The sequence below is a fragment of the Trichechus manatus genome, unplaced genomic scaffold, assembly GCF_000243295.1.
Source record: "Trichechus manatus latirostris isolate Lorelei unplaced genomic scaffold, TriManLat1.0 scaffold00088, whole genome shotgun sequence".
In the NCBI taxonomy this organism is placed as follows: Eukaryota; Metazoa; Chordata; class Mammalia; order Sirenia; family Trichechidae; genus Trichechus; species Trichechus manatus.
Genome location: NW_004444024.1, coordinates 937,712 through 956,663, shown reverse-complemented (window position 1 = coordinate 956,663; position 18,952 = coordinate 937,712). Strand labels below are relative to the sequence as shown.

General features: G+C 42.8%; 1 protein-coding gene across 7 annotated transcripts in view; it reads left to right on the top strand.

Annotated features, from left to right (window-relative positions):
* NUMA1 (nuclear mitotic apparatus protein 1) overlaps window positions 1-18,952 on the top strand; it is an 86,778-nt gene that overhangs the window by 52,229 nt on the left and 15,597 nt on the right. For all 7 annotated transcript variants that reach the window (XM_023736526.1, XM_023736520.1, XM_023736524.1 and 4 more), the window contains exons 2-9: window positions 1,401-1,470; window positions 6,736-6,821; window positions 13,340-13,419; window positions 14,502-14,584; window positions 15,163-15,243; window positions 16,602-16,689; window positions 18,005-18,128; window positions 18,644-18,801. In XM_023736526.1, the coding sequence (XP_023592294.1) occupies window positions 1,401-1,470; window positions 6,736-6,821; window positions 13,340-13,419; window positions 14,502-14,584; window positions 15,163-15,243; window positions 16,602-16,689; window positions 18,005-18,128; window positions 18,644-18,801 (770 nt within the window). The remainder of the gene's footprint in view (window positions 1-1,400; window positions 1,471-6,735; window positions 6,822-13,339; window positions 13,420-14,501; window positions 14,585-15,162; window positions 15,244-16,601; window positions 16,690-18,004; window positions 18,129-18,643; window positions 18,802-18,952) is intronic.

The following is an 18,952-nucleotide window of genomic DNA, read 5'->3' as shown; positions in this document are numbered from 1 at the left end:
TCATGTTCAGTTTTGCAGGGTCAGGAAATACTTAATTAACATTTAACTATATTTAGCATTTAATTATTTTCTATTATGTAGTGCTTCATGCATGTTTAATTTTACTCCTAACCTAGCTGTAAGCCCCTCAGAGGCAGGGACCGTGTAGTTTTCTCCCATTTCCCGTTGAGCTTCCAACACAAGATAAGCATATATAGGGACTCAGGAAATACCATTTTTGGTTGGTTGATAATGAGAGTACACCAGCCTAGGAGGGACCAAGAGATGATGGGGAGTGAAAGATCACGTTTGTGTATCTTTCTTCCCGAGTAGACAATGAGCACCTTGTGGGCAAGAACTGTGTCTTTCTTATTCCCAATACCTTGCATACAGTAGGAGTTTAGCAAATCTTAGTTCCACAGAGCCCCCACTTTGGAGATGCTAAGATGCAGGGGGGATTTATAGGTAATATGGCTGTGCCACTCTTGCTCCTCCTCCTAGACTAATGACAGACTGAGCACCTAAGGCAGCAGGTGGGAGTGGGACTCAGTGCTCCTGTGTGGATTTGTGAGAAGTGTGGGGGCTGCTAGGAGATATTGGGGAATATTTAGTCACCAATTTGTGGTCCCCTGGGTAGGTTGGCAGGCAGATGGCAGATTCCCAATGGAAAGAGGAATTGGGGGTAAGAATACCAGGACAAGTACCTAATCTTTCATTAGCTACCCCGTGGGATCTCCTCCAGAATTGGGCTTGGCCTCATCTAGAGGCCTTGGCTTGCATATGCCCAATCCCCCGTTTGAACCATGCCATGCCTTTGACATTTCTGTGGGGGATATAAAAATCCAGAGTTTTCCCCCAAGGACTTGCTTATTATTAGTTAGGTGGAATTTGAATAATTTCAGAAAGAGCCAAAAATCTGCTTAAGAACCGTGATCATATATTGAACACCTCCCGTGTATCAGGCATTGTGCTGTTTGCTTTATCTTTAAGCATCACAATAACCCAGAGAGGTGTTTGCAGATCCTATTTTGTGGATGAAGATACAGAGATTGTTACTTGTCCAAGGTCATATGACCATGGTCACTTGGAATCATCACTAACACTGAGGTCTGTCTGAAAAGTCATGTTTCTTCCATATTTATGGGCACCATGTGCTTCAGAGCAGGGTTGAAGGCAAGCTTTGAATGTTATATTTTCCGTGGAACTGAAAGATTGCTATTGGAGCCTGTGGACATTGAGTTAAATGCAAGATTCTTTACTGTCAGCTCTGGTATGATAAATTATATATTCTCATGGTGCCTTGTTGAATTAAGTGATGAGTGAAGAGTGATTTAAGTGTTCTGAGCTGGTAAATGGAACTGTTTCCCCTCTCCTCCTTCATCATGGATATTTTATATTATTAACTGTTCTTCGTCTTCTAGGTGCGCTGGGGTGACTGGCATCACCAAGATGACGCTCCATGCTACCCGGGCGGCTGCACTCCTCACATGGGTGAGTGGTCTTCCTTTCCTTTATCTGCTAAGCTTTTCCAGGAAGATTGGGAGGGATGGGCAAGGAGTTTTCTAGGAGGCAGCGCTGGGTAAAATCTTCTCATTTCCAGAGTAAGTAAATACAGGTTTTTTTCTGTTTTTTTGCCTTTCCCCTTAGTTTTTAACTTTTATTACTTCTGAGGATGTTGCTGCTACAATGATCTGTGACCCTACTTCTGTAGCTTAGAAAAGTGACTTTTCTGAGGTATATGTATTCCCCTCTGGCCATGAGAAGATTGGCCGCAGGATTGCGTGGAAACTCATCTTCGTCTGTACCTTGTGCATTTTTCAGACTATAAGAGTTGACCCTGAACCTTACTGACTGACAGATGCAGGGACTTTGGTCTTCAAAGGCCTTTAATCCTAGGGCAAGGTTCTCCTCATGCTCTTTACTGTGTTTCTGTTGACTTCTGTTGACTGTTTACTTCCATTGTCCTTCTGCTAGGTTTTTCTGCCAGAGATAATGCAAATGACAAAGTGATACAGGGCATTGGGTATTTAAAGCTACAGAGAAACAGAATAGGCCACAGAGTATAGTGATAGGAGCATAGAGTCAGACAACCTAGCCAAGAATCATGGCTCTGGCCCCTGTGTGACCCAGGACAAGCTACTTAACCTCTCAGTGCCTCATTTTTAAAATAGGGTTAATAATAATAATAATACCACCTCATAGCATTATTATGAGGTTAATGGGATAATGTATATAGAAAACATTTAGCACAGCCATACACAAAACCATTTATCATAATATCTCAATAAATATTAGACTCTTGATACTTAAAATACTATCAGGGCATGCTAGTTGGCACAGGGTGTTTTCGTAGTCACCTTGACTACTGACCAGTAAGGGCCAATAGAAGAATCACTTTTTTTTTTAAGTTAGAGAATATTTTAAAGGAAATAAATTTTTAATTTCCAATTCAAACCGAAAAACAAAAGCAAAAAACAAACCCATTGCCATTGAGTCGATTCCAACTCACAGCGACCCTATAGGACAGAGTAGAACTGCCCCGTAGGGTTTCCAAGGAGCGGCTGGTGGATCGAACTACCAGCCCTTTGGTTAGCAGCTGAGCTCTTAACCACTGCACCACCAGGGCTTCAGTTTCCAATTAGAGTATACTTAATAAGGCAGATTGTCTTTAATTATGATCGAATCTATAAGAAGCATTATTTCTTGCTGCTACAGTTTTATAAAACAATGTGTTTAATGTACAAAATGTGCATTCTTAGTCTTCAGTTTCAAAATTTAGTTTTAGAGTTTAAAATGAGTATTTAAAAATGTTTATATTTTATATTCTCTATATTTCAATGTTTTCTACCCATATTAGAAACTTTGCCTCTTCGTCCTGCTACCCCCCTACAAAGAAAAGACTGGTTGGGTTGTGGGGAACCATGAGCAACGCCTCTAGTTCAGTGGGGTAACTGTGAATATTGTGGGATTCTTTAGCCATATTGCTCTAAGTTGATCTATTTACTTATTTAGGTTAGGCTTGTTTTTATGAGGACTACTACCATTACGGAGAAGAACAGACACAAGACTAGTTTTTTTTTTTTTTAAAAAAAAACAGCAAATACTTGTATACTTTTCTCTAAGAATTACAATGCACATGCATTAAAATCTTAAACTATAGTTACATGGAATTTTTTAATTTAAACAAAAATTATTGCAGTTACAGTGAATTTTATAAGACTGTAGCAACAAGAAATAATGCTTCTGTTATGTTAGAAGAGTGGCATAGAAAACACACATGGTAATTACAGTTGTGGTTTTTTAAAAAAAAAATCACATAGGTAAGAAAAAAGATGAGAAAGAAATACAACAAAATGCTGAAAGCACATGTGTTAAAATACTAGAATCAGGTAGGTTTTTTTTTTTTTGGTCTTCTGAATTTTCAGTAATTATTTTGTAATGTAAAAATACCTTTTTTTTTTTTTCTTTTAACTTACTGTCGCTCAAAATTATTCTGTAGCCAGAAGTCATAATGAAGAAATTGTTATAGGGAATTTTGAGATTCGACAACCTTAAGCACCCATGGGAGCACTACAGGCAACGCCTGGGTTATGCAGTGAGCTCAGTCCTCACTTGTGTGCTTTATACATTGACTGTGCACACATTGGGTCACCAGGAGCCAGAATCAACTCCGCCACAACAAACAGGGATGAAAAAGTTTCCCTACTTAGTCAACTTTCAAATGATTTCTTATTTGAGAACAAATAATTCACAGGAAAAAATGTTTTTATATCCACGAAAGAAACTATTGGTGTATTATCACTTTACTGGTGTTAGAGATGGATCCACATTCTTCAGATGACTAAATCAGCTAATTGGTATGGTTTTTCAAGTCTTGTTAGTAAACCAGCATTCATAGCCCTTGAATGTTTTGCTTAGATTGCAGATATTATAGAGAGATATTTTTTGAATGCTTAAGTCTTGGCAGTCTCTTCAATTTCAGCCGGTAAAAAAGGAATCTTGCCCTGGCGTATTCAGAATCTGCCTAGACAATTTACACTAGCCTGGCCTTATCAACTAGATGGAGCTTTTTTCAAAAGATGGTGTAAATATGTTTATTGTCTTTTCGACTTCAATAAGAGGTCATGTTTTATATTCCACACTTGATCTTTTTACTTTTATTTTAATTTAGATATATCTAGAAGTTGTTTTTAATATTTAACAGTAATAAATACTATCATATCAGTAGTTTATTTATTTATTTTTAAATTGATTCCTCAGTGCACACAGCTACTTTAACTGCTAAATGGTAGAATGTTTGATGGGTTTACTTTATTATTTTAATTTTATTAATCATAATTATTGTTGTGTGCTGTCAAGTTGATTCTGACTTATAGCGACCCCATGTGACAGAGTAGAACTGCCCCATAGGGTTTCCTAGGCTGAAATCTTTGTGGGAGCAGATCACCAGGTCTTCTCTCCCTTGGAGCAGTTGCTGAGTTTGAACTGCTGCCCTTTTGGTAACAGTACCTTGCTTTTGTTGTTAGTTGCCTTGGAGTCGATTCTGACTCGTGGCGACCTCATGTTCTGCAGAGTAGAACTGCCTTACAGGGTTTTCAAGGCTGTGACCTTTCTGAAGCGGATTGCTAGGCCTGTCTTCCGAGGCACCTCTGGGCGGGTTTGAACGAACAGCCTTTGGCTGGTAATCAAGCACTTAACCATCTGCATCACCCAGCGACTCCCACCTTGTTTCTAGTACTTTATATTTTTTAACGTGTTCTCGCATCCATAATCCCATTTGAGCCCACACTGTTCCTTTAGTAGATAAGGTAGAAATTCCAATCATTTGACTAGTGAGAAAACAGGCACAGAGAGAGATGAAGTTGGTAACAAAGGTCCCAGCAGGTTAGTGGAGCATCTGGGCCTAAAATCCACATCTGGATTCCCAGTCTAGTGCTTTTTAAAGAACATATTTATAAACAATCCATGACTTGTTTGTGCATCATCATTGTGCTGAAGTTCTCAAAAATACCTGGTTTCTTTCTTTTTTTTTATTGTTGTGCTTTAGGTGAAAGTTTACAATTCAAGTTAGTCTCTCATACAAAAGTTTATACATACATTGTTAGTGACTCTAGTTGCTCTCCCTGTACTGTGACAGCACACTCCTCCTTTCTGCCCTGGATTCCCCGTGTCCATTCAACCAGCTCCTGACCCTCTCTGCCTTCCCACCTTGCCTCTGGACAGGAGCTGCGTATTTAGTCTCATGTATCTGCTTGAGCTAAGAAGCACACTCTTCACAAGTATCATTTTATGTCTGGTAGTCCAGTCTAATCTTTGTCTAAAGAGCCGGCCTTGGGAATGGTTTCAGTTCTGGGCTAACAGAGAGTCCGGGGTCCATGTCTTCCGGGGTTCCTCCAGTCTCAATCAAGCCACCAAGTCTGGTCTTTTTACTATAACTTGAGGTCTGCACCCCACTTTTCTCCTGCTTTGTCAGGACTCTCTGTTGTGTTCCCTGTCAGGGCGTTCATTGGTGAAAAATACCTGGTTTCTTAAGGAGACTAAGTCTTCCCTTCCCCACTTAGTCTTCCATATGTGATTAATTAGCTTAGGAAACCCTTCCTTCCTTTGGTAATATAAAGGTAAACTTCAGCCTGGGCTACTTCTGAACTCAGTGTCTCTGGAATTTATGAGGTTTTCCTGTAGAAGTCGATGGTAAATGGCTGTTGAATAGCCTGTGTACCTGACTCATTTGCATGTTGCCCCTGGCAAATTTCTTGTTGTGTGGACTGATTTAGATGGATCCCCGCCTGCAGCCAAAGAAAGGGAACAGGGCAGTTGAATCAGAATTGTGAAGTTTTTTCATTGGAGTTGCCAGCTCTTTTCCTTCCTCCGTTTTTCTTTGATTATGCTGTTCTCCCAGGATACTCCCCTCAGCTAAAGTTTTATATCTGGAAAGAATCAGAAATGCATAAATAATAAGATTTTATATATATGTATGTGAGTGTATAAAATATATGTAGTATTTAATTTTTGAGTAGGTATTTCAAAATTCAAGCAGTACAAAGAATTATAATGTAAAAATTCAAGAGACACAAAGAGCTAAAATATAAAAATTCAGGAGGTGCAGCAGGTCATAATATAAAAAGCCTTTCTTTTTCACCCCTCAGACTCTTAGTCATAAAGTTCCTTTCTCTAGGAGGAACTGGTGGTACCAGTTTCTTATATATCCTTACCTATTGCCATCAAGCTGATTCCGACCCATAGTGACTCTATAGGACAGAGTATAACTGCCCCATAGGGTTTCCAAGGCTGTAATCTTTATGGAAGCAGACTGCCACTTCTTTCTCCCACAGGGCGACTGGTGGGTTCAAACCACTGACCTTTTGATTAGCAGCTGAGCACTTAATCATTGGGCCACCAGGGCTCCTTTATATATCCTTACAGAACCTAATTATATTTAAAGTATACCCCTAGTGCTGGAACATCCCAGAAGAATTTAAGCTCTTACTTAGTTTAAGCCAAAGGAAGGGCTCTGCTGGTAGCATTTCAGAGGGCTGTCATTGGAAAGCATTAACTGGATAAATGGGGTGCAGGAGCGTTCCTTTGCTGAAACTAAGAATCCTGGAACCATCTGTTTCTTCATTCCTATAGCCTACAACTGTAGGCATTTACACTGAGCAGGGAATTGTCAACATCTGGGAAAAGGAGCAAACCACACTGCTCCTGGCATTTCTAATACAGCAATTGTTTCACTAAGCTCTTCCCTTTGTCTCACAGGTGAACAGTCTGCGCGTGGCGAACCCCGTGGAGGCTGTGCTGCAGCTCCAGGACTGCAGCATCTTCCTCAAGATCATTGACAGCATGTGAGTATGCACCCGCACCGTTCTCCAGCCTCAAAGCTTCATGCTGGGGTGGGGACTGCACGTGCTCCTTTTCCTTCGTGATAGCTGTGACCAAAAAGCATGGGAAGGATTGGGAAGTCATAAGCCAGTGTGGGGCCCAGAGACAAGAAGAACACATTGACCTTATCCTCCCACCACTGTGCCTTTGGGTATGGGAGAGGTTTCATTCCTGTGCCATCCTAAGGTTTCCTCACTCTTGCACATAGGGGCCTCCAGGTTTCTGTGTTCTCACAGTATTTCCAGAACGTGCTCTAGGGCTCCCTGTCCTCCTGTCTGCATGGGAGTGTTTTACAGCTCTCTGTTCTTGCTCATCACTAGCTCACAGTCCCTCTCTTTGCAACCTCTGGGGTCAGGAGGAGGAAAGGGAAGCTTTTACACTTGAGGGAAATAAGAGGTACCTGTTGTTGTTAGCTGCTGTAGAGCCTATTTCAAATCATAGCAACCCCATGTGATAGAGCAGAACTGCCCCATAGAGTTTTCTACGCTGTCATTTTTATGGGAACAGAATGCCTGGTCTTTCTCCTGTGGAGCCACTGGTGGGTTTGAACCACCAACTTTCCAGTTAACAGCCCAGCACTTAACCATTGTGCCACCGGGACTCCTTAAGCAGCACCTAGAAATCTCATATCTAACTTGTTAGCATAACATAGATATTCCCCTTTCTAAGCTGTTCTAATATGACTGGGAAAGGGCTGCCTCCTCAAAATAGAGTCAACCTTAATGACCTGAATGGAGTAAAGTTTTTGGGACCTTCATTTACTGATGTGACATAACTCAAAATGAGAAGAAACAGCTACAGACATCCATTACTAATTGGAACGGGGAATGTACAAAGTATGAATCTAGGAAAATTGGAAGTCAGAAATGAACAAGACTCATAAAGATCGATATCCTAGGCATTTAGTGAGCTGAAATGGTGTTGGCCATTTTGAATTGGACAATCATATGGTCTACTATGCCAGGAATGACAAATTGAAGAGGAATGACGTCGCATTCATTGTCAAAACAAACATTTTAGGATCTATCCTGAAGTACAGTGCTGTCAGTGATAGGATAATATCCATACGCCTGCAAGGAAAACCAGTTAGTATTACTCAAATTACTCAGCAACCACTAATGCCAAAGGTGAAGAAATTGAAGATTTTTACCAGTTTCTGCAGTCTGAAATTGATCAAACATGCAATCAAGATGCATTGATAATTACTGGTGATTGGAATGCAAAAGTTGGAAACAAAGAAGGATCAGTAGTTGGAAAATATGGCTTTGGTGATAGAAACAACACTGGAGATCACATGATTGAATTTTGCAAGACCAATGACTTATTCATTCAGATACCTTTTTTTCAACAACAGAAACGGCGCCTATACACATGGACCTCGCCATATGGAATACATAGGAATCAAATCAACTATATCTGTGGAAAGACGATAGAGAAGCTCAATATCCTCTATCAAGGCCAAGGGTCCACTGTGGAACAGACCATCAGTTGCTCATATGCAAGTTCAAATTGAAGCTGAAGAAAATTAAAGCAAGTCTGTGAGAGCCAAAGTACAACCTTGAGTATATCCCACCTAACTTTAGAGATCATCCCAGGAACAGATTTGATACATTGAACACTAATGACCGAACACCAGACCAGTTGTGGAATGACATCAAGGACATCATACATGAAGAAAGCAAAAGGTCATTAAAAAGACAGGAAAGAAAGAAAAGACCAAAATGGGTGTCAGAAGAGACTCTGAAACTTGCTGTTGAACGTTGAGTAGCTAAAGTGAATGGAAGAAATGACGAAGTAAAAGAACTGAACAGAAGATTTCAAAGGGCAGCTCGAGAAGACAGAGTAAAGTATTATAAGGACATGTGCAGAGACCTGGAGTTAGAAAACAAAAGGGAAGAACACAATCAGCATTTCTCAAGCTGAAAAAACTAAAGAGAAAATTCAAGCCTCGAGTTGCAATATTGAAGAATTCTGTGGGCAAAATACTAAATGACCCAGGAAACATCAGGAGAAGATGGAAGAAATATGCAGAGTCATTGTGCCAAAAAGAATTGGTTGATGTTCAGCCATTTCAGGAGGTTGCATATGATCAAGAACCAATGATATTGAAGGAAGAAGTCCAAGCTGCACTGAAGGCATTGGCAGAAAACAAGGCTCCAGGAATTGATGGAATACCAATTGAGATGTTTCAGCAAACGGGTGCAATGCTGGAAGCACTCATTCATCTATGCCAAGAAATTTGGAAGACGGCTACCTGGCCAGCTGACTGGAAGAGATGCATATTTGTGCCCATTCCAAAGAAAGGTGATCCAACAGGATGCAGAAATTATCAAACAGTATCATTAATATCACATGCAAATAAAATTTTGCTAAAGGTAGTTAAAAAATGGTTGCAGCAGTACATCAACAGGGAACTGCCAGAAGTTCAAGCTGTATTCAGAAGAGGATGTGGAAGGAGAGGTATCATTGCTGATGTCAGATGGATCTTGGCTGAAAGCAGAGAATACCAGAAAGATGTTTACCTGTGTTTTATTGACTATGCAGAGGCATTTGACCGTGTGGATCATACCAAATTATGGATAACATTGCGAAGAATAGGAATTCCAGAACACTAAATTGTGCTCATGAGGAACCTATACATAGATCAAGAGGCAGTCATTTGAACAGAATAAGGGATATTGGGGGGTTTAAAATTGAAAGGTGTGCGTCAGGGTTGTATTCTTTCACTATACTTATTCAGTCTGTGTACTGAGCAGATAATTCAAGAAGCTGGACTATATGAAGAAGAACACAGCATCAAGATTGGAGGAAGACTTTAACAACCTGTAATATATAGATGACAACAGCCTTGCTTGCTAAAAGTGAAGAGGACTTGAAGCACTAATGAAGCCTTCAGTATGGATTACCCCTCAACAGAAAGAAAACAAAACTCCTAACAACTGGACCAATAAGCAACATCATGATAAAGAGAAGATTGAAGTTGTCAAGGATTTCATTTTACTTGGATCCACAATTAACACTCATGAAAGCAGCAGTCAAGAACTCAAATGACATATTGTGTTGGCCAAAACTGCTGCAAAAGATCTCTTTAAAATGTTAAAAAGCAAAGATGGCACTTTGAGGACTAAAGTGCTCCTGGTCCAAGTCATGGTATTTTCAATTGCCTCATAATGCATGCGAAAACTGGAGAATGAGTAAGGAAGACCAAAGAATCGATGCCTTTAAATTATGGTGTTGGTGAAGAATATTGTATATGCCATGGACTGCCAGAAGAATGAACAAATCTGTCTGGGAAGTACAGCCAGCATGCTTCTTAGAAGCAAGGAGATTTTGTCTCACGTACTTTGAACACGTTATCAGGAGCGAGACCTACTCGCTCTCCCCCATTTTTTTTTTTAATCCTAAATTCTGGATTTTGTTAATTGCATAATCATGGTGCTGCTTAATTTTTTTCTCTTTTCCCCTTATTATCTATAAATCAGTAATTGCATCTAAGTTTGATTAGCTTTTAAAGTTTTTTTTTTTTTTTTTGCAAGGATATTTAATAGGTGGAGTTGTGTGCCACCTATAAATCAGCATTTTGCCAATTCCTAATGAAAATTGTTTTTCAAACTAAATGGTCTATCTAGGCAACCAACATCCATGGATAGTAATACCATTAAATGAAAGGTTGATTAAATGAAAGGCTGTATTAGGCTGAAAATACCTAACTCACCGTTTAATTTTAGCATCACTAAAAGAGATGAAGATCAGCCAGAATGCTCCTTAGAACCGAGGATAGTGAGACTTTGTCTCACATACTTTGGACATGTTATCAGGAGAGATCAGTCCCTGGAAAAGGACATCATGCTTGGTAAAGTAGAGGGTCAGCAAAAAAGAGGAAGACCCTCAACGAGATGGATTGACACAGTGGCTGCCACAATGGGTTCATGCATAACAACGATCATGAGGATGGCGCAGGACCAGGCCGTGTTTCTTTCCTTTGTACATGGGGTTGCTGTGAGTTGGAATTGACTCGACGGCACCTGACAACAACGACAAAAGAGAGGCAGCCAGATATGAGATATACCCTATGTTGTGACACAGTAGGGTGCAGCATGCTCTTTGGACTTATGAATAGATCAGGGAGCTTTTGAGGAGAGAGGTTTCCTTTGCCCGATGACAAGAGCAGTAAATGTGTCCAGGGATAAGGGTATGTGTCCTTGGTTTAGCCACCATAGGTTTATAATCTGGTGAGAAATTTTCACAGATGGTCGGAAATTCAACATGTTCATTTTCCGAGTTGTCTTTTAGTGTGCTGCCTCAGCCTTAGACTAGGAGGGAATGTGTGTGTTTTGGAGATGTGGCTATTGAAATACCAGGTTAACCCTCATCTCTGTCTCAAATCCAGGACAATGCAGACCAACTTCCTTTGGGAATGGAAAACAGAGATTGTTGGTTAATGTGTTCTGGCTACTGCATTTCTGATACTGTTACTGGTGCTAACCTAAAGCAGACCGCTAGTTCTCAGCCGAAGGCAGTGGAAGATGGCAGGGTGGGTGGGCAGGTAGAAGCTGTGTGAGTTGATAGGGCTTGTTCCTTGGCCACTGGCCCTCTCTGTGGTGAAATGCATTGGTATCAACCTCTCAGACAAGTTTCCCTTTCTGTTATTTCTTGTGAGAATAGACTAAAGCAGAAAGGTTGTCCCATTTCTTTGATATCTGTGAGACTTCAGTAGCAAAGTTCAGTGGAGGAGGCATTTAGCCAGAAAACCTAAAGTTTGGGTATTTGCCTGACATTGACCTGTGCTAATCCCAGTAAAAAGCTTCTCTCATCTGTCAGTCAGCCCATATGTACTGAGCACCTACTATATCCCTAGCTTTCTGCTAAGCACAGACTGGTCAATTGTAGCAGTATGCAGCTGTATCATGAGTGCTGTAGGAATTCTTGAGAAGGAGGATAGAGATATGACTAGCAGTAGTTCTGGATGACTTCCTGACAGAGATGATACTTGAACATAGTATTGAAAGATGGACTGGATTTTTCCAGGGCCAGCATTTACCAAACCATGTTCCGTGGAACTTTACTTATACCAGAGGCTTAGGGGGAAAAAGAGGTTTTGTGGTCAAATAGGTTTAGGAAATAATTATATCCTCTTCTTTAGAAAATGCTCAATTTAGTTTAACCCAGCATTTGTCAAACATTTAACCTGAGAATCATCTCTATATTTTACCTAGGTAAATACTACTGTACACTGAGGGAAGGAGTCACAATATTCCAGATGGTGGGTGGGTAGAGCAGATGACTTGTTTGGGAGTCCATGAGATTAGCATCAGCTACCCCAAATGCCTGTTCTGGGGAGTTCAGCTTTGAAGAAGCCTTCGTAATCAACTGGGAGATGGGGGAGGTACACTCGTCTTAGCTTGGAGGCTTCTTGTGCTTTGTGGGATGTCTCTGGCCCTGGAACATTCTAGGGCCTGCCCTAGAAAGTTGGCTGAAACCTGGAGATTCAGATTCTGAGGATCAGGGGCCCTTTAGTCAGTATCTCCAGCCATAGCCTAAATAGAGAGTCAGCTCTTCTTGGTGGCTTTCTACTTGGGGTGAAGATACCTCTGAAAACGAAACTGCAGTTACAGCAAGTGTCCAGGGGCCAGGTCTCCGGGCTGTGTATGAGCTCCCCCTGCTGACTCTCCCCTTGTTGCTCTTTCCGCACTTTACTTGCCATCTAGTTAAGGGGCCCTGGTGATGTGGTAGTTAAAGTGCTCGACTGCTAACTGAAAGTTTGGTGGTTCAAAACCACTAGCCGCTCCATGAGAGAAAGATGTGGCAGTCTGCTTCCATAAAGATTTACAGCCTTAGAAACCCTATGGGGTTGCTATGAGGTGGAATTGACTCCATGGCAGTGGATTTTGTTTTTTTTTTTCCCTTCTAGTTAAACACTTGCAAACATCTGCTGACCAAAAATGACTGTCCATTTGCCCAGCCTCCAGGAGATTGAGCCACCTCAGCCTTCAGCTTAATGTGTGTTGAACTTTGCCCTGTTACTTCAGAGCCTTGTTCTTTCCTGTTCTTTCAGTTCTTGGACCTGTTTTTCCCTTCCCATAGTCGTTTCTCACTCTGTTATTTCAGGCTTCCTGACCTTTTACAGTTGAGTCATTCCAGACTATTTAACCTAGCTTCCTATTCATCTTTGCTGCCTCTGTCTCCTCTCAGTCTCTTCCCCACATAGCTTTTTCATATTCACAAGTAGTATGGCAGAGTTCGGTCTTTTCCAGAAGGACCTCATTCCTCAAGTCCCCACATCTTACTCACCACACAGTTCCACTGAATACATGGTATCTTGGCATCTTCTCACCTGCCTCCAGGTTCTAGTCTGGTGCTCTTCCCAGACCCAGGATAGACCAAGCCCTGAAGGAAGGGGAAGGTAATATGATGTAACTCAGTAGCAAGGAGGGAATGACTGTGAAGTACTCTTGTGTTAACGCTTGCTCTTTTTTTCTAGCCGTGGCACTGAAGAGGGGCAACAAATCATGAAGCAGCCAGTACCAGAGAGATGGGACTTTGTGTGCAGTTTTCTGCAGAGTAAGCAGCTTTCTTATCTGGCTGGGAAGGGGCTGCTTCATCAGTTCCTGGGACTTGGAGTCTGGAGGAACCAGTTCACAGGTGTCTGGGGGTCCAAGGCTCCCTATTCTTTAGCACAGAGATGAATACAACTGAGTAGTTTCCCTGGGTTGGGTAATTCCTACACCAGCCAAGCATAAGAAGAGCAGCCCCTTCAGACCCAGAGTCTATCTCAGAGATCCAGGTAGAGCCATAGAGTCTGTTTTGAGACTCATCACCTTAGATTCCCATTCCCCCCACTATGAGGAAGCAGAGGAGAGGGAAGGGTCCATGTTACCTTTTTTCTCTCATAAGAAAAACAATTTTCAAGGTAAGTTTGAATTAATTGTTCAGGTGGTAGACGTAGAGGGAGAGACAGATTTAGGTTTAGATCTTAGCCCTTCTACTCACTGCTGTGTGACCTTTCTGGGCATAAGTTCCTCGTCTATAAAATGGAAATAATAATTGCTCTTAAGTTTGTTGGGTATATTAAATAAGAACACATGCAAAGCTAGCACAGTGCTAGAAGTTCCCTTCCCCTCATACAGCCTTGGGCCACAGAATCCTCATTTTTAACATGATAAGCTATCCCCTGTTTCTATCTCAAGAAATTTCTAGGGAAGATGATAATACATTTCGATAAAGTACGGTGTTAGTATTTGGGCCCAGACCCTGGGGCAGCCTAAGAGCCAGATGTGTCCCAGGCTTCCTAACCTGGCTCAGCTGCAGATCATTGTTGGAACAGGAATCTAGGGTGACCTGGAATCTCTAGGCTCCTTCTCTGTAGTGCTAAGTGGGAGTTGGTAGGTGAGTACAATTCCATGACCCAGAGGTGCTGTGAATTCCCAGCCTGCTTTCTTCTCGAACTATCACTATAACCCTTGGACTAGCCCAGGATAGACTTCAGATGGAAAAGTATATGCTGGGGGAGGCGGGACGTGGGAATATGGAGGCCTCTATCTCATTGCCCTATGAGAGGCAGCGATTTTGGTCCTCAGACTCTCAGACTTTCCTGTACTTCTCTTGGGGAAGCTTACCCTCTTTTCTACATTGTTGCCATGCAGAAAATCGAAAACATCCCTCTTCTCCAGAATGCCTGGTATCTATGCAGAAATTGATGGAGGGGTCAGAGCTGGAAATGGCCAAGGTACCTGTGGAATACTAGATTGGTGGAGTGGGAAGGGTGGTACCCGAGGGACCTGAAGGGCCTTCTCTTAACCCACAGGGAGATTGTGGGTGCTTGATTTCCAGGACTCTTGGAGGTAGGACCAGACAGCCACCTGTCTGAGGCAGAAGCAAATTCAGTCCAAGAATTCTAGGAGTCCATGGCCTTATGACAAAGAGGTTTACTAGACCACTACTGCGTGTCTCAGTGGAGACCTGGTAGGAATCAGGCTACACTGGCTATCTTTTTTTTTTTAAGCTCAGTCTACTTCGTTCCCTCTGCTGTTTCCAGGTGCTAGCCTATAGAGGATGCCTTGAGCTTCATACCCAGGGTTCCATGATGGCAAGAATTAAGCCATGAGGTCCTTGCACTTGGCTTTGTGCACAGTGGGCATTGGGTCCTCAGTAAAGTGTTCCTGGTGCTGTTAAGGGCAGTGGCCTGGGGCTGCTTTCTTCTGGGGGCTTTGGAAGAGTCCATAATAACTCAGAGCCCCCAGAACAGCTCAGGGGGGGAGCACTGAGCAGAGCCTCCTCAGTGACTGCCTCCCATTTGGCTTCTAGATAACCATGTTGCTCTTATACCACTTCACCATGGGCTCCAAAAGCCTCAGGGACTGGGACCAATTTGAATACAAGATTCAGGTAAGCCCTTGTACCTCCACGCCACCTAGCAGGCGTAGCCTATGTTTTACTGCACCATTTGCTTTTCTTTAAACAGCATATATTGTTTTATTTTAAGTTATGATTATAGTAATTACAGCCATTCATTGTAGAAAATCGGGAAAATATTGAAAAGCACAAAAAAGGAAATAACAGTTGCCAATAATCTCGTTACCAAAGATATCTGCTAATTTTTTGAAGACTGTACTCCAAAGTCCTTTTAATATGGCATATATTTAACTGTACCCTTGTGTGTTTGGATAATGTGTAGAAATTGTTCTTACTCTTTTCATCTGTGCATTCTGGTGTGTATATAAGCACACTCATATATGTATATGTATGTTTTACACAAAACTATTATTCCATTTATCTCATCCTTTCCTCTAGTAGGAAGGATTAGTGAGAGAGCAGGCATGTCTTTGCTATGATAATCTAGCTCAGGGCGATTAGTTCCTACTCTCTCCTCTGTGTGATTCCTAAATGAAGAGGACTTGGTACACCAGCTTCATTATACAGGGAATTGACATAGTTTCCAGGAACCACCTGCCATATTGGCTTTGCTTCCTGTGTCAACAGCTGTCCTTTATTTTCCAGAGCAGAAACAGGTAGGGTCCAGAGTGGGTAACCTAGGTGATTGATTGAAGCAGTGTCCAGAGAGTTGTAGTCTTTTCATGTATTGGTAGAAATGTTGGATCATCTCTGCATACTATCCCACTTCACACTCACTTATCTCATGGTTCCTTTCTGGGATTGTGGTTGGAATTTAGTGGCATGAGATGGGTGGGTAGTTCTTCCTTCCTTCAACCTTTTCTCTGCTCCAAGTTGGTCATAGACTTGGTAGAAACAAATTCTAAAGGAAGGAATAAGGAACAACAGCAGAGCTGGCCTGGAAAATGAGATCAACTCTGTAGCTTTGGAATTCAGAGAAGAGAAGATTTTATAGCTGAGCTGGTAGATAAGCTTTGGATGAGCCCCAGAGGTGTTCTCACTTAGACAAACAACAACAATCAGGGTAATCTGGAAGAGGCCAACGTAGTTAGGTATCAGAGCTTTCTGACTATATTTCTCTCTGCCTGTTCACTTCCCTTGTAGTCAGGAGTGAAGTCAGTCAGGAACTCTGACTCTGAGTGCACAGGGGGAAGAGGCAAGTAGGGTGAAATGTCTCTAGTCGAATGTTCCTGGTTGGGCCATGGTTTCAGGATCTGAGAGAAAGAATGGGATCCAGCGGGCTCCTGGGGCTCAAGAAAAGCTGGGAATAGAAATGCCAGGCTGGAACTTTCCATCTCTTCAGGGGCCTCTGTAATCATAACTGATGCTCTTTTTCTCTCTCTGTGGCTTAGGCTGAGTTAGCTGTCATTCTCAAATTTGTGCTGGACCATGAGGATGGGCTAAATCTTAATGAGGACCTAGAGAGCTTCCTGCGAAAAGGTAAGTAGAGGCACACTCCTGAGGACCCCCTCATCTCTGAGGTGGGGGCTGCTAGGATCCTGAGCTGCTGGGATGTGCAATGGGGGGATGTTTCTAATTCCAACACAAGGCACAGAGTTGGTGCTCAGGAAGAGTGTGTGTAGTGGGGTAGGTACATTTCTACTGCAATCGTCCCAGTTCCTAAGGAGCTCCTCCTGGCTGCCTGGCAGCAGTTACCAGGTTTTTTATAACCGATTATGTCTGCTGTTAGATTGTCCTTGACTCCCCCCCTCTTTTTATTTTAATTTTTTATTTTTGAAACAAACACTACTGTAGGCTTAGAAACTGGGAGTGCACAGTCTATAAAAGTGGTTTCCTCCCTCATGAAGCTTGTGTTCTAGGTGAAAAGGCAGATACATAAACCAGTAAGTGTGATAAGGAATGTAAATGCTAGAACAGAGAGGTGGTGGGTGTCTCAAATACCCTGGCTGGAAGTACAATAGAAAGAGTGATGTTTCTGCCAGACATCTAATGAAGATATCATCGAGTGATGATAGGAATATAAAAATGGGTATAGGCAAGTTCTGTTGAAGCCACTGAATGTGATGTTCCTCAAATTCACGTTCCTTGTGAGACCCTCAGGTGGAGATGTTGGAGTGCAGGAGAGGGTCCTGGGCCAGAATAAAGGTTTGAAAGTCAGTGTATGGATGGCCACTGAAGCCGTGGGCACTGTGGGCAGAGAGACAAGGAGGCCTCATCAGAACTCTGGGGAGCACAGACATCTCAAGGTGGGTGGAGGAGGGAGGAGCAAATGAGGGAGACAAAGAATGGGTGGCCAGAGAGGTAGGAGAGCCATATGAAAGTGGTCATGGGAACCAAGGAAAGAGATGGTTTTGAGAAAGGGCGTGCTGGCGGTGTGAGATTTCAGGATGGGAGAGTTCAGACCAGAGGTCAGTGACTGATGCGAGGGGTTGTTGGGTATTGAGAGATGGTCCTGGCTTAGGGATCCCAAGTTGCCTCTGTCCTGGTGACTTGAGGGAAAAGCATGAGCACCTGGTCCAGTTCTGAGCATGGGAGAGACCTTCACTCCACAGCATTCACACTGATCATCTGTGGAGATGGAGGCCTATCTTTCAATTTTGCTTAGGGATGCTGATCCCTGGATAACCCACACACCAGGCTTTAGGTTCTTCCCAGTGGCCGCCCTGTGTAGTTTACATATAAGTGTTCGTGGATTCACTCCCACCAAGGCAAGTTCTCAAAGTGCATAATGATGCCCATCTGTTCACCCTCTTAGAAACCACTCTGTGGTTTGTTTGTCCATTTCTTCCTCCAGCTCCTGTCCCTTCCACCTGTTCCAGCACCATCTCTGAAGAGCTCTCCCCACCTAGCCACCAGACCAAGAAGGAGATTCGCTTCCTAGAGCTACAGAACGTTGCCTCCTCTTCCAGTGGGAACAAGTATGTGCTGGTCTTTCTCCTGGGGCAGGGCCTCAGTATCCAGTCCTCTTATCCCTGTAGTCCAGAGGCTAAGCTGTGACCAGCCTCTTATATCAGCTGGGAGCTCTGAGTATCCTTTTGATTTTGCGTTTCCTCACCTCACCCAGCACTAATTGAGGGAATTGGTTGGGATCTGTTTTGGGCAGAAGGCCATCTGCAAAGGCAATTACTCTGTTCATGGAATACCTTTCTTCCTTTGAGATGATGCTGACGTCCCTTCTCTCAGTGCAGCTCTACAGAGGCAAGGAAAATTCATCACTTTTTCGGGGAGGGGAACAAAGAAATTAAGACTTGGAGAAGGAAAATGAAAAGTTCTGTCAAGGTCATGTCATGAGACCTGAGGCAGTACTGCAGAGAGCCAAGCCAGTGCTTGGCCATAGACCCCTCTCCTCCACACTATACCTGGCTATTGCTGTGTGCCTCAGCCCTCAGATCTCAGGCTCTGACCATGACTTCTGGGCCATCTTCTTCCTCAGCTTCCTTGTAGGCTCTCCAGCCTCCCCCATGGGCGACATCCTGCATACCCCACAATTCCAGGTGAGGCGGCTGAAGAAGCAACTTGCAGATGAGAGAAACAATAGGGATGAGCTGGAGCTGGAGTTGGCCGAGAACCGCAAGCTCCTTACTGAGAAGGGTAGGTGCCTGGCACACTGGCAGATGTGTGTGAATGAGCAGCATTTAAGATTTTCATCCAGGGAAGTGCTGGACTTGCCTGGGGAATGTCCCTTTAGCCTCCCGTATTGTTCCCTCTGCTGGCTCTGAAGCTTAGCCCTGTGCCTAGCGTC